The sequence below is a fragment of the Meleagris gallopavo genome, chromosome 1 (assembly GCF_905368555.1).
Source record: "Meleagris gallopavo chromosome 1, MGAL_WU_HG_1.1, whole genome shotgun sequence".
NCBI classification, from domain to species: Eukaryota; Metazoa; Chordata; class Aves; order Galliformes; family Phasianidae; genus Meleagris; species Meleagris gallopavo.
In genome coordinates this window covers 41,565,206-41,581,234 of record NC_139404.1, presented here as the reverse complement: position 1 = coordinate 41,581,234, position 16,029 = coordinate 41,565,206, and the positions used below count along the sequence as shown (strand labels likewise).

General features: G+C 37.1%; 1 protein-coding gene across 2 annotated transcripts in view; it reads left to right on the top strand.

Annotated features, from left to right (window-relative positions):
* Nucleotides 1–2: 2 nt before the first annotated feature.
* Nucleotides 3–16,029, top strand: part of RASSF9 (Ras association domain family member 9) — a 31,918-nt gene continuing 15,891 nt past the window's right edge. The window contains exon 1 of one of the 2 annotated variants that reach the window (XM_010708805.4): nt 3–304. In XM_010708805.4, the coding sequence (XP_010707107.2) occupies nt 258–304 (47 nt within the window). In that variant the 5' untranslated portion in view covers nt 3–257. Of the gene's footprint in view, nt 305–372; nt 645–16,029 lie in introns of those variants that run through there. The other variant, XM_085222387.1, reaches the window with a different exon arrangement.

Genomic DNA, 16,029 nt, shown 5'->3' with positions numbered 1-16,029 from the left:
CCAGTCTCCCTCCCCTTCTTTCTTTTTCTGCTCCTAAAACGCCTCCTTCAAGACTGCAGCTGGGCAGGACTCCAAAGGTGCAGCAGCAGCAACAAACCGGAGTTCAAAGTTAGCAGTAAATTGCACAACTTCCAGCTCATCGCTACGCTCGGTGACTATTAACAAGCTGGAAGGCGCTCAGGGAAAAATATAGGGGAGAAGGGAACACCCTCGAATTGTTTGGGGATCGCCGATGTTATGCTTCTGCCGCTGGGATCATGGCTCCCTTTGGAAGGAATTTATTAAAAACTCGGCATAAAAACAGGTAAAAAGCTTGCGTGCGCGGAGGAAAAGGGAGGGGGATAAGGGATGGAGCTCTTTTACTTTTTTGTTTTTTTTGGTTCTGTGGGACGGATGTGTTGCTCCGGTCCCACGCAGCGCCGGGAGCTGTAACTTCGGGGCTCACCTGCGGCCGGGAGCCCGGCCGGAGGCAGCAGGGCGGCGAGCGCGGGGGAAGGGGCGCTCCGTCCCACTCCCTCATCGGTCTCTCTCCTCTCGGGTCTGGCACATTTGAGTCCCGGAAAGCATTTTCAGCAGAGGGAAAATTTTTTCTGACTTTGAACCCATACCAGCGCTAATATTTGAAGTTCCCCCGTGTTAAGAAGGTGAGGCTGGGCCGGGTCTGGGAGGCGAGGCTGGTGGCCCCCCGTGCGGGTCCTGAGGGCGGCGGGAGGTCGGGGGGACCTGGAGCCTTTTGCCTGTGCCGGGAAAAAACTCCTCGACTTTCTCACGGGAGAGCCGAGCCGAGCCGCGCCGGGCCCTCCGCATCGCCTTCCCCTGGCGGGGGGAGAACCGCCGAGGATCAACCCCGTCCCTTCACCCACGTTCTAGCTCTAAGTCTGGGAGAGGCAGAAGAGCCTGATCTTCCAGCGTTGGCAAGGGGGGAGCTTTTTAGCTAATCTTTAAACTGGGCCGAACTTGAATAACTTTCTTTTCTCCTTTTTTTTTTTTTTCTTTTTTTTTTTTTTCTTTTTTTTCCCCCCTTAGAAAAATGTTCCAGGTGACAGTTGTGGTCCCTGGGTTGGCTCCTGCGGAGTTTTGTTTGTTTTTGGTTTTTTTTTGCAAGAGACTTTGTCCCTCTGTGCGTGCTTTCACATGCCACATGTACGAACTATAGAAAGAAAAAAAAGAAATAGCCCCGTGCGAAGTTATGTAATCATTTTAAGTGTGAGGATGTCACTAAAGTTTTTAAGAGTAACTTTGCTTGGAGTGAACATGCTACTTTGAACCCCGTGGAATTTAGAGTGGCTAAATCCATCCTAGCTAAGGTTGAACAGAAACAACAGTGAAATTTTGGCTCAGTGAGAAACTCAGAAATCATTTTTAATCTCTTCCCGGTTTGACTGGTCCTCTCCACTAAAATTTGGCTCTTGTTTAGGGGTCCGCAGGGGAAAATCTTTTCCCAAGAGAATATCATCTGGCCCTAAAAAGTGGCATCAGAATGTATTGCTTTTTATTCCAAGGGCAGGTTTTAGCTTTTAGATTTCCCATTTGATAAACTGAAAGTTATTCTCTTAGTGGGATTGTGTGAAAATATTCAAGTACTGTATGTAATATAAAGAAAGTATACAGAAAGACTGTAACAGCTGAGGTTTAAAAAGTAAGATACTGTTTTAGAGTTATTGATATCATGTGTTACTTCTTATCACATATATTTTGCTGGGAGTTCCAGAAGCAGAAATATTTTTAAGTACTTTTTATATGACTATTCAATGTTCATATAATTCAGAAAGATGTATTTGAACTTTTACATGAAATTGCTTTTACATAGAGCTGTAAATTTATTGCCATTTAAGTAGAAGTTTTGCTAGTGACATCAATTACCTGAATAACTGTGCTAAATCACAAAGCACAGTTTCCCACTGTTAAACAATGAATCTGTTTCTCTTTTGGACTTGTAAAATATCTTTAGACTAATTGCATCAATCTCACTGTGTTTGCTGATGTGATATTCTATTCCTCAGGAAAAGAAACTCATAATCCGAAATTTTTTAAGAGCCAATAAAAATTCAAATACCAAAGGAACGATTACAGTGAACATCTAGCATTTTTTTCTCATTTCCCATCCTACTTTGCCCCCTCTTAAAAAAAAAAAAAAAAAGGGGCAATAAAAGAATTGAATGCCTTTATGAGCAAACAGTTGTTGTGGCAATAAGAAGGGGCTGAAGCTTTGAAAGTCTTATGGCCACAGAAGAGGCAATGGTGGGAAGTTAAGAAGGAAATAAATCAAGAAAAAAAGTAAAATATATAATTCTGAAACTTGCTATTGTCTTTTCAAATATTCAAATTTTGGTGTATTTAATGCTAACTTCTGATACTGACTTTTGAAAATTGAGCTTTATTTATCCAACTAGTAAATGGATCTTGTAGTATGATTATTGAAATAATTCTGAAGAAATACTGAAATAATTCTTTTTTCATTTGATAGCCTCTTTACCAACTCATTTGAAACCATGAAAAAGAAGTCAATTGATCTTAAAATCAAAAGCAGCAGCTGGGACTCAGAATTCATGGCCCATAACCTTGCCTACCTGTAAAGGGGGATTGAAAAGAGATAGGCATATATATGCAAATTTAATGTACTGTTTTGATTAATAGGTCCTGTGCTTGTCAATGTCTTCAAAAAAGCTGTTGTAAGAGGAAAGTTACTGAGTCAAGGGGGAGTACAGGAACAGCAAACTCTATCGTCTCCCCCCTCCTTCCACTTTGAATTTTCTCTAAAAGTATGTAGTGAACATTAATTACATGCAAATATAGCACCTGGAGATAAACAAATGAGAAGTAAATTCTGTTTGCAGTAGGAGGAGATAAAGCTAAGTTAAATGGCTTAGTGAAGGCAGCAAAGGTAGTTGGAACAAGAGCCAGAAGGAAAATGAAGGAGTTGCAGTCATTTGCTCAGATAACAAAATGACACCTCTGTAATTAGTGCTTGTCTTGCAGCATTGCCTAGAGGTTCCAGTACAAGTTCAGAGCTCTGTTTTGCAGTAGACTCTTCACATCCAGGTCATAAAATGTCAGTCTCTAATTCAAAGAGTTTAAAAAAGGGTTTACTCTAATTTTATCTGTGTGTATGAGGTATTTCATCAGGAAGCAGGGGGATGTTGGCTGTGATGCCATAAGCCTTTAAAGAAAGAAACTGAGATTAAATTTCAGGAAGACAAAACCTGTACTGAACTGCTTCTAGCATTTGGAAGATCTGTGGGCGTTACTCTCTTGCGCTGAAATCTACCTCAGTAAAGAGACAACACAAGGCCTTGGTAACCACTCAGCCCTCATCTGATTTGATTTCAGAGGAGCAGCCACTAGGAATGTAGCCCCAGCATAATTTTCTTGGCCAGAGGGTGATATCTTGGTATCTTTTCCAAGACTTGCAAGGAGTTTTTATGCTGTTCTTCAATCTCCGATGACATCAAGAATAATTATAGTCCCTAGAGCGTGTATGTACTTGTTGACATTGTCCCCTGGAGAACAATACATCCAAAAGGTAGTAAGGCCATGCCCCACCCACCTACAGATTCCAACTTTGTTCAGTAGGGACAGGCTGTATCCTCTAAGACAATAAAGAAATAGGGGCAGTTTCCTGAAGGACTAAACTTCAGCAACATGAATAAATTCAAGAAGATAATTTTTTATGCAGATATCTTAAAGACACTATTCTTTGGAAGTGTGTGATGTGATGAAATGCTTAGCTAAAGACTGAGGTACATAAAGTATTAGTTCTTTGCAGATAAGGTCTGGCATTGAACTAACACATTAGACTGCACAGAGACAAAACAGCTCTCTATCCAAATATGAGCAATGAATGCAAAGTGTACTGTGTTTATGTACTAGTGTTTCACATTGTATGCAGTTTCCTGGTTGCTAAGTAGAAGATGAATCTGTGCCCCATGGATTTTCTGTAACATTAGGATTTCTTTACCCTCAGGTGCTAAATTTGGTCAGTTTTAGGAGTGAGTCTTTACGTTCATAAGTCACAAACATATTTCAAACTTTATCTATCTTCTCAAGGATATCTGGATCTATCATTGTCTTACCTATCCTGTGATCTCATAACAATAAAGGACCCCATTGCTATTTCTCTTTTATTATATCACTTCATTGAGTTTTTCACATAGATCTTACTCAAACTTGCTGAAGCCCTACTCCATGCAAGCTGTTGACCAGGGTAGTAGACATCCAAAAGGGAGAGCATACAGAAAATCTCTCTTCTTTGCATGGTTGTCCTTGATGATGCAGGGCTATTCTGTTAGGCACAAATGGCTTGAGAAACGCTTTTGCCAGTGTAATTCAGGCTGGTCCTGAGTTTACCACAACTATTAGTATGCTCTGTTGACATACAATGCATCTGAACCCACAGTACTGTTTGATGGTGAAACAAATGTATTATAAATCTGTTCTTATTTAAATGTATTTATTGCTTTAGTGTTTCCTTTCTGATTTTTTTTTCACCTTTTACCATTAAGATCTCGTTTCCACAGCAGTTAGCATAGTGTTTCTGTTTAGGAGGCAATCATTTACTTTGTCTACTCTTCTTGTTTTCCTCTCTTTAACCATCTAATCTATGATTCAGATGTAGAAAGAATGACCGTATGTATCCATTCATTCATATAGATATAGATAGAGTTCCTCCTGTCCTGCAAGTCAGAGGCCCCTCCCCAGCGAGAGTAACATTCAATTGTTCTCTGAGGATTTCTATTACAATGTAAGACAATGAATTAGATTAGAGACTTCATCTGTGTGATACTGACCTACCATTACCATGTTCCCTCCCTTCTTCCCTCCCTCCAGTAATTTTGCATCATACCTAGTTAGCGCAATATTACTCTGAACCTTTCTATTGCTTTACACTTCAGTACTTTGCTGTACATTTTAAGACTTGATGAAGAAAGACTGAATTTGCTCAGCATTTAGGTTTGGACTGAACATGATATTGGAGATCAACTACTTATCTGAATGAACTGTTTGTGACCCACACTGTAAGTCTTACGGTATCATGTGAGGTGTCTAATACTTCACTTCTTGGATGAGCATTTCTGCAGGAAAGTCCACGTGAAGCTATAAATGTGCTTTTTGATCCAAAACTACTGGACAGTTGGTATGTATGTTTGAGTGAGGGGGAAGGGAAAGGGAGACAGTAGGATGAGTGTATAAAGGCTTATTTAGAATCAATTGTGTTATCCGTTTTAAATTTTAAACTTGAAAAGATGGTGCTTGTTTGGTAATGGTGGAACATAAGCTTCTCCTTGTAGAAATGTATTAGTGAGCCATCAAACAAATTATTTTTTTAGCCAGAGTTCATATATTATAATTACTTTTCTACCTCTGGCTTGTCAGCTTTGTCTCAGGGGTCAAAATGGTTGCATACATTTTGTAGTAATCTTCATACATATTTGTTCACTTTCAGGAAAAGCTTTTTGTCTAGCAAAAGACTAATCTTATTTCTAAAGAGTTAATTATCTACTATTCCAGGAGGCCATACAGCAATTTCATACCAGTGGAGTAAATAAAACGACTAATAGAAGTGTGTAATACTACACCATCTAAGGAAAGAGCTTTATATAGGTTAAGTTGGAGCTAATTTGAAGCACTAATACTATGTGCAGTCTGAGAAAGCGCACACATACCATGTATGTACTGAGAAGGCTCACTTCAGACAAGGAAACATGTTTTTAGTAATATAGAAGAAAACCTTTCTAGGCAGTGGTAATTTCATATTTTACTAATGAAAAATGAGTATAAGCCATGCAAGAAAAAGACAAATTTGCTAAATGTGATGATTTCAGTAGAGAAGTATTTTTCTAGAGATGGGAAATTACTTTTTAATATTCTTATAACTATTAAAAGTCAGAGATAGTCACATAGTAGAACATTATTGTTTATAAGTTTTAATATTACAGATGATGTACAAACATGAGTTAGTTCCTCCAACTTCTGTATTTAATACATAGATAAAAAATAATGGTGACAAAAATATGGTGCAAGATACAAATTTTACTTAAGACCACACACACATCAAATATTAGAATGAACTTTGGACATGTTGGTACCCATTTGTGTGCATAGGTGACTGAGCTATCATCACTTACACTGTTTCTCTTACATGTTATGTTACTCTACAGACTGACTTTCTGTCTTCTTCCCCAGTGTTATCATGCTAGCAATTCCACAAGTATCACATAGAACACAACAAAGTAAAATGGGTTCAGGATGATGAACAGAAGGAAAGAATGACCAACAAAATGAAATTAAAAGGAAAAATAGTTGGCTAAGTTTATTTGTTAAACAAATATGGGAATCATCCTCCTCAGATAATAAACAACTGCAGTTCATTGTAATTGTTGGGTAGGTAAGATGGCATCTTACAGACAATTATCATGCAGAATTCTCTGAAAGTTTCTGTCAGATCAGTTTGTGTCTGATCTACTTTGCATCATCTGTTTCATGCCTATGTCTCTCATTAAAAAAATTACTTAGAATTGGGTGCAGGATAGTTGACGTACAAATGATGGTGATGGCTTTTTACCTCCCAGGACTATACATTTTCCATGGAACTCTCAAATTCTTATAATAAGAAATGACAAATTTTCATACATGATTTCTCATGCATGTATGTTACACAATCATACAAAAGCAAAAAAACCTAGTCATTAGTTGAGGAAGTTGCAGATTTTTGAGACTCTTACTAAAAATACAAGGAATCACCAAAATTACTCACTGGTCACCTTTTCCTGTCTTAGCCTATCCAGAAATGCACTTAAGGAGCACGTGTTGTAATAGCTATAATGATACCAGCTTGTTTATGACCTCAGACAACTGATAAGCATACCTAGTTTTCCTCAGCTGTAATTTAGGACTAATACTTGCATGCCTCAGGAGAATATGTAGGACATGACTAGACAGTGAAAAATTCTCTGGAAGTGCAGGGTATTAAAGCAAGGCAGTGGGAGAGGTATGAATAAAATCTGGGAGTTCCTTATTTCTAATCCTTGTACAGTCCACTAGACCTGGCTGTCCCACAAAGAAGTAACAATGCATAGTGGATTGTTTAGATATTTCACGTGACTCACTTAGGAATTTTTAAGGGTCCAAAATTTTTCATAATATTAATATGTCTTGTGGGGGGTGATGTGGTTTTGTGAGGTGAAGAAAAGGAAAGAAAAATAACCTTTGAAACCAAAACTAAGACTGGAAGATCTTTAGTAGTAATGATAACAAAGTTGTCCTGTAAAATCATACTTTTAAAGCTACAAAACTTAAAGCTTGATATCATGAAGAGAGAAAGAAAAGACATTGCAACTGAAAGAAATTTTTCCACAGCAAGTTTGGCAGATCTCTCAAATGCCTATTATTTACAGATGTGTTTTTATTTCACTAACTTTTCACTCATTTTTCTGCCTGAGCATGTTTACATCTGTCAGATTGAACCATCTCATTTTTGTGCATTAGTATTAGAAGTAAGAAGCCAGGCTATCGATCCATGTTGTAAACTTGTAGGTGATGTAAATCTCATTTTCCTAGTTTTTTTTTTTTTTTTTTTTTTTCACTTGTTTATTCTACTTTCATTAGCTGCCTAGAAGTGATAGGAGGAAGATATATTTATACAGAGGTATTTGGTATGGAAGAAATACATAAATACCAGCTTTCTTTTTAGAAGGTAGAATGTGTCAATTTGGTTAATCTGTTTTCCTTATTCTCCACTTTCTTAATGTAGGGAATTTTGAGTTATGAATTTCCTACTATACTGGAAAAAAATAATCTCTCCAGACAAGCACAAGATATTTATTTTGCTCTCATCTTAATAATACAAAAGTAATAAGGCTTAGATTAAAAATGAAAAGCATAACATTCAGAGGCTAAATCAGGCTTATAAAAGTGTAATAACAATATATTGCATACATTTTGTTTTGGTCAGATATGTTTACTTTAATTTAACTTGTAAGGATGCATGACATCAGTGGAATCATGTGGTTGAGTGAAGACTACTAATTTTTAAGGCAATCTGTTCTTTTGTCTTACCCTGCAATTTACTCTGTGTTTAAAGACTTCTTTGTCCATGTTACTTTGTTTTCCCCAACCTTCTCCAAATTCAAAATAACATTAAGTCTCATTGAAGGTAGTTTCCATTGTTAAAACACTTTATAGACAAAAAAGAAAAAAAGTTAGGACACTGTTTTGATAGCATATTTTGTGCCTTATTTGTCATAGGAAGGTATCAAATTCAGATTCAGATTACTGGTCAAAGTGTGGCTTGGTGATATTTATAAATGCAGAATCATAGCATGGTCCATCCAATGGATAGGCAGGAGTTTACCACATTGAAAAATAAGCTGTGCCTGAAAGAATACGGATCAGTTAAGAATACAGGAATTAAAAAAAAAAAAAAAAAAAAATGAAATGTGTGTTGTATTTAGCTGGAATGGGTTAGTCCGTTAGTGTCATCTCAGTGAAATTTTCAGCTGCTCTTGTTTCTGTTGGCTTTATAATCAGCAAATTGGTTTGCTAAAATGTTTTTTCACTTGGACATTACCTGTTGACAGACTTCTTCTGTACTGACTGCTAAAGCACTAAGTGTACTTGTTCAACTTGATTATTGTCTGTATCTCTCAGGGCCACTTTGCTGTCAGTATCCTGTTTTAACATATCCAGTCTCCTAACAAAAAATTTAGATTTGCTATTGACTTTCCTGCACTTTCCTAGAGTTTTAGTGCTTTAAGGTCTTGGTAGATAGCTAAACACAGTTGTTTACTCACAAAGGCCATTGCATGCATCAGACAAAGATGTGAGTTGTTTTTGGAAGTGTGAGCTTGTCACTGCATGCATGTGGATGGTCACAGTACTGTTTACTGACACTCAGACTGTCCATTAGATTCAAGAGCACAGTAAAGCAAAAAGGTGAATTTCAACTTAGTCAACTTTAGCCATTGAACATTTACACATCTATTAATCTCAATACTCTTTGTAGTTAATGTATATTTTAGATGTATACACTTCCAGAGGGTAATTCATTCAGACATCTATTTTAGTACAGGATTAATCACCCCTTTGGAGGTGCCTATCTTATGCCACTGATTACAGAGGAAGGTCAGAAAATTGTCTTTGACTACACATCTACATTTTACATAGCTAAAGTGAGACGAGCTGAGCTCCACCCCAATCACTTTCAAAGGAAAAGACTTCATGGAGCATGTGCAGACCTCATAGCACATCCATTTAATTGTCTTTTGTACCATTCATTTTAGTAATTAAAAAGGGAATAGTAAATAGAGAGGTGAATTACAGATGGGTAATGTATGATTAAGGGAGAACCATCCTAATATCATGGATGCTATTCCTATGTGATTCTGGCAAGTGACGTTAATTTTTAACCGCAGCTTACAGAAGTGGTTACTCACTGCATGTTCCTCATTTTATAATTCCAAACCCTGTAATATGTTTTGCACAAGAGCTGAGCACAGGAAGCTTAGGGATATCAAGCTTTGGACATCTCTATAGATATCAGTTCAGTTAACTGGACCGGGAGCTAAAATGAATGAATAGTTTAGCTTAACTCTTTTTGAGTTTTGGACCCTTCTCTCCCTAGGAGAGAATGAGAAGATAAATTAAGTAATGTGTCAGTTTATGAAGCAGTTGAATATCTAGTGATAGAAGGCATAGTAAAAAATTAAGTTAAAGCCATCTTTTGCAAATGGTAGTATCATACATAGGACAGAAGACATAGGATAGACGGATACTGAACAATACTAAGTAATAAAGGTTAGATTTATGACAGATGCTTTGATACTTAGATCTCATTGTAGTCACCTAAGACTAGCATTAAATCTTCTGATATCCATTAAATTATTATTAAAACCCACACTATAACATTTTGATTGGCAGCATTTTCCAGTCACCTGTACTATCATCATGTCTCACACTAGTCTGGAAAACTCTAGTTATGTAACTCCCTCACACTCTTCCACAATTAAGAAAAAAACAGCCTTTTATCTTTCTGAGCTATGAATTCATATCCAGCGATACTGTCCAGAACACACAAGGTGGAATGACCAGAACACACCTGTGAGATAGCCTCTCTGGCAGCCTTAGTATGTATTTGTGAGGGAAATTCTGTCAACTTTTCTAAACTGAAATTCTCTCAGTATTTCCTTTTGACACTGTTCCATTTTGTCTCAGTTTGCGCAAATTACTTACAGTAACTCAAAGATTTGTGTTGAAGGGAGAAGGGGATCAGACTCTTGATTGACATTCTAATTAATACTACAATGTGTTATGCAGTGAAAACCTAATGGTACTAACAGTAAATACTTAAGTCCTGCCCTTTTCTTTATGCTTCTGCCTATTTTATGTAAGTTTTTCCTGACCTTGTGGTGTTAACAAATCCTGTTAGGTGTTAAACTCTTCCATGACACTTTTAGTGGAAATCTAGGTGCTTAAGAGGGAATTATGAATTTCAGCAGCAGGGAAAGCATGTGAAAGTGTCTGCAAAGCCTCAGTGCTTTCTATGACAGGCAAAGCTGGAGTACTGTCATGCATTCAGTGAGATGGGGGCCAACATAAGGAAGAGAAGACACCTTGCTGTGGGTATGCTGAATTGAATTTGTCTTGGTTGAACTAAGTAGCCTGGAAAACTTCAACAGTGCTTCCAAAAGTTTGAGTATATATTGAGCATATTTCTTTTCTTGAAAGTGTTTGTGCATGGCAGGCCCATATTTAGTATATAAATGCATATATGGTAGTTTGTGCTGTATGTGATCGTGTAATTCATATCTATAGCTAAAAAAATATACTGTCATATACCTTATTACTGGATTAACCTGTATAAACTGCATCTAAAGATCAATAAAATATATTGTCTATCCCATCACTATAAATAATATCTACAGAAAGACATTTCTGCAGCTTGCATAAATGTGCATCACCATATTACAAAACTTGGTGCCCTACAAGAGTTCTTTTAAAGTCTGAAGTGACAAATAGAATGTGAGCATGCCATGTAAGAATTCTATTCATGTATATTTCTCCAAACATTACAGAGTTGTTTTTGTGGCAGAAGGAAGTATGCCTTCAGTTATCTATCACTGTTGTATCCATTCAGCTTCTGCCATGTACAGTCAGAATTAAAGTTGTCCTCTTCAAGCTATAAAGTCATCTACATTGCTCATGTGTTGAAAAAATCCCAAGCTGCAAAGATGTTTGGATATGTGAAATAAAGAAACATCAGATTAATTTGAATGTTGACTCAGTTTGACTTTCCATGAGTTGAAGACAACATATACTTTGCGGTGTCTTTTTGGTGTCATAGACTTCTTGGGATAATGACTATTCTGCCACAGAAACATCTTGCAAAACTAGCCCCATTATGTCTTGGATCTGCCATAATCTTTGGCCACAGACACTTCTTGTGTGACATCCCTTCAGCTGCATGAACTTTTTTTTTTTTTTTTTTTTTTATTAAAGTGTTTGGTCACTTTCAGGTGGGTTATCTCAGACAATTTAACAAGGCCCTTATCTTTATGACCTAATTCATCTTATGTGAGTGAAGTATTTAGAGTGAAGTGGACCCATCTGGATACCACAGAATATTTATGTAAGGATTCATAAATGAGTTTTTCTTAAATTTAACTAAGGAAAAGAAAAATTGAACTTATGACAAAAGTTTTTAAAGCAGTTTAGGAAAAAAAAGAAAAAAAAGTTTTTCTTTCATTTCAGTTTCCTGAGGTTCTGGAAGAAACTTCAGGCTTACATCATGACCAGTCAAATATTTTAGGATTTACATGGCTTTTTTTATCTGAATCATGGGACATTCTTCCGCTGGAGTCAACTTCCTTTATCTTCTCACTGCTAAAATGGTTTGTATGCTATCAGACACCACTCTTTGGTATTCTTCACCTACTCTTTGTTCTTTACTTTAGAGCAGACAATTTCCTCTTGATCTTTATGATCTAGCATTGACCTTGCTTCCAGACAGCAGTTCCTCCGTCTTTGCCTTTCCCATATCTTGCTCAACTGCAACTGTCTAGAACTAGTTTTGCAAGCCGCTTTGCCATCTTTAACATACCCATCACTAGGACAGCTACTAAGGTTAACAATTTATTTGTTCAGTAACTTCTTCAGAGAGGATGAGGAACTTTTTCAGAGGCCCTGTCAGCCTTCCCTAGGACTACATATTGAAGCATTCATTGATAGGTAATTTTAGAAAATTACTTGCAAGCATAAGCTGCAAAATCTCCCAGATTGTTAATGGGAACTAAAGTGCTACAGGTTTCTTTTCAAAAATCCAAGTCCACTCTTCTTGTTAGGATAATTATGTATCTAGTACTGAATTTATCTCTTTTGAGTCCACTTTGTCAGCTCATCTTTTTACCTTTCATCCATTCAAATACTGTAAGTAATGGAGCACATTTGTAATCAAACTAACTTTCAAAAAACTCAAGAAATAAATTTGGGAAAAAAAAAAACCTGATTGTAAATGAGTTTCTGATAGAATCCCTTTTGAGGCAGCGTTATCAGTACACTTTAATGAAATCAAGTAAAATGGAGAAAATCATACGGTATAATTTCAGAACGGTTTAAAGTCTGTAAAATATATTGCAATTAATACAAAAGAAAATCAAACCCCATTCTTACTCCTGGCAAACTGTAAATATATGCATATATATACAATAGATAGATGGATCAAGATATATTACGATGGCTGCTCCAAAAGTAATTCCTTCTATATTATTATGTTGTCCCACAATGTCAGAGGCAGATGGTGGTGGTAGACTGCAGAGGTTGAATCTTCCCACTAATATTCCATTACATTTTGTTGCTGTGCAACAGATGGCAGCAGAGGGGCAGTCTGACAAAATGGCGTCTGTCGTGAAAGTGCATATGAAGCAAAGATGTGTAATTGAATTCCTCCATGCAGAAAAAAACTGCACTCACTGACATTCACTGACTCTTGCTGAATGTTTATGGAGATCAAGTAGTGGATGTGAGCACACTGAGGCATTGGGTGATGCATTTCATCTGTTATGATAATGGAAAGTCAAACCACGTTTTGGATAGCTGTGCACAGCGGTCACTCCACAAAACAAAGAGCGTCTTGATCAGCTCATCAGTGTGAATTGGTGGAGTATGACCAGGGAACAGTGTACACAGCTGAATATCAGCTACAATGCATCAGAAACAATGGTGGCAGCATTGGAATATGACGAAGTTTGCACCAAATGGGTTGCATGAATGCTCACACAAGAACAAAAAAGAACACCATGTGCTAATTTGTCAGGACCTATTGAACAATACAAGGCTGAAGGTGACAATTTCCTGAATTACATTATTACCGGTGCCAAGAGGTGGTACCACACTATGAGCCAGAGTCAAAACAGCAGTCCATGGAGTAGCGACATGTGAATTCTCCAAATTTAAGATGCAACTCTCAGTGGTAAAAGGATGTGCACTGTCATTTCGGGTAGGAAACTTCTGGATTTGGGATAGGAAATTTTTGGTTTTCCTGGAACCCTAACAAACTATCAATTCTGACCACTGCATCACAATTCTGACAAAACTGAAGGCTCAAGCTTACAGAGTCAGGCCAGAAAAGAAAACAAGCTTTCTCTAGAAGCGTGAGAATGTCAGGCGCCATATCAGTTTGAAGACCATGGAGCATATCACCAATCTTGGCTAGACTGTCCTACCACACCCTCTGTATTGATGCTTTCTGACTTCCGTCTGTTGGGGCCAATGAAAAATGAACTGAGTGGGTAATATTATCCAACCACCATAACAGCTGTTGCCTCCATTGGTGCAGATTTTTACAAGTGAAGCATGCAGGCTCTTGTACAATGTTAGTGAAAATGGCGGTGATAATGTTGAAAAATAGTGTTTTCTAGCTGAGAATTTGCTCTATCAAATACTGTTATTCTGTGTATCCCTTGTAGTTTCCATGGAAATAAATAGGAAGCATTGCTTTCAGAGTAAGCTATGTGTATATATATACATATATATATATATACATAAATTGGTTTGAAAGATTATTAGATATTACAAAGCTAAGAAAGCAAACATAGAAAATATCAGATTTCTGGCTGCCGATATGATTAGACTTTGGGTTTTTCTGGGGGGAAAAATATATATACATATGGGTCCTATAATTTTATAATACGCAGTAGTTTAGATTTTAAATAACCAAACATGATGTTTGATAAGATGGCTGAGCAGATCCATAGGCTTGCTGTTGCAGAAGAGGCATTCCGAAAGCCCACATACCATGCTACTTGACATACTCAGCAATCTTTGCACTGACACCCATTATCACCTGACACCATATGACTTAACTCAAGGATCAATGCTCAAATATATGTATATATACATATATGTACATTTCACAGGTAGTCATCAGATTACCTACCACTTCATGAAATTCTAAGTTTTGCAGTTGCTAACCTAAAAAACTGAACTTTGTAGTAAAATAGTATTTAGGATCATCACTTGTCTCAAATAGTTGTAAGCATTTTTGTGTATTTTAGGGATGGGCTTAAGGTGTTAAAAAATAAATAAATAAAAGAATACTGATTCATGTGATGTTTCTTTTCAAAATCCTGAGCATAATGTCCATGCTCTGAAATTCACCATAGGCTGCTGCTGAGCAGCCACAGCAGTAATTAAAGTCATTATATTTAAAGGAAAGACTGTAAGGAACAGAAGTGATTCTTTGCTGAGGCTCTGTTCATCTTGAGGAATTGGTGAAAATAAACGAAGTCCATCTGGACTTTGCTTTCTTTCACTGTGAATGAGGTTAGCATAAGTCCCCACGTGGTGCCACTGAGAGCAGAATTGTTTCAGCTGTACTCTATGTTTAAGGGTTCATAAGATGGTAACCATTACAGTCTCCTTTAGCCCAGGGAGTATCAGAAATGCAGCATGAAATCTTATCATTTACTTGTCTGCATCTTGTTCCTTTATTCAACTTACTTTATTATCACTGGTCTGTGTATAGTGCACTTTGTTCTTGTTCTGGCAGTCCAAGCCCAGCCTCAGAATGCTTTGTTTATTTCTTCACTGAGAAAGATGTCAACAAACCCCAGGGGGGGATATAGTATACATTAGCTTTTCAGTGAGAGGTGAACACAATTTCATAGAACAACAATAACAAAACTAGTGCCTACAGCTCCTGGAATTCCCCTCAATTCTTTTAATGTCAAAAGTTTATAAACAGCCAAGGTGATTCTAAAAGATGGTTTAAAAAAAATTCTAATGGGAGAAGTTAGAAAATCTGAATTTCTACTGTAATAGCAGCTCTTAACTTTGTCATCTCGAAGCTTTTGTTTTAAATTAACTATACATATTTCTTGTTCTTCTGTAAAGTGATGAAATTTTAGACACATTCTGCACATTTTTAATAGGAACCTCTAAAAGCTTCTATAGTATAACCAGTGCTTCAGTATACACAAATATGTAAACTTGATATATACAGAGAGTCATTTTGGCAATATTGCAAAATTTTCATGGTAGCTAAAAAAAACCTAGCATCTTCACTTATCAAGTAACTACCCACTGCTCAAAATCAAAATACAACATTTACTGTATTGGTGTTCCTAAAGTTTGCATGTTGTTTACTAACATTGAGGAATTTGAAAATGCCTGACTTCCTGTTCCCCCCATCATGGTGTAACAAATGGTTTCCACTGGATATGTCAGCGTTTGTTTTGGCTATGGAGCTCCTCGTGGATCTGCCATTCCTGTATGACACCTGTTTCCTCAGTAGCATTGCAATAGACACATCAAAGCATTTTTTCTCAGTAAAGCAAATTGTTAATACTATTGTTGTTCATCTTGGAAAGTATTTTGGTGTACAGCTAGCTCTGTTCTGTTCTCAAGCCTCCACTGTGTCAGGCCATCACAAATACAGACCTAATACGATAAGCACATTACCTGCTGTGACAATTTGTGTACAAGGAAAGTTACTCACTGAAATTCCAAACATTTTTTGAATAATATCCACTTACCAGT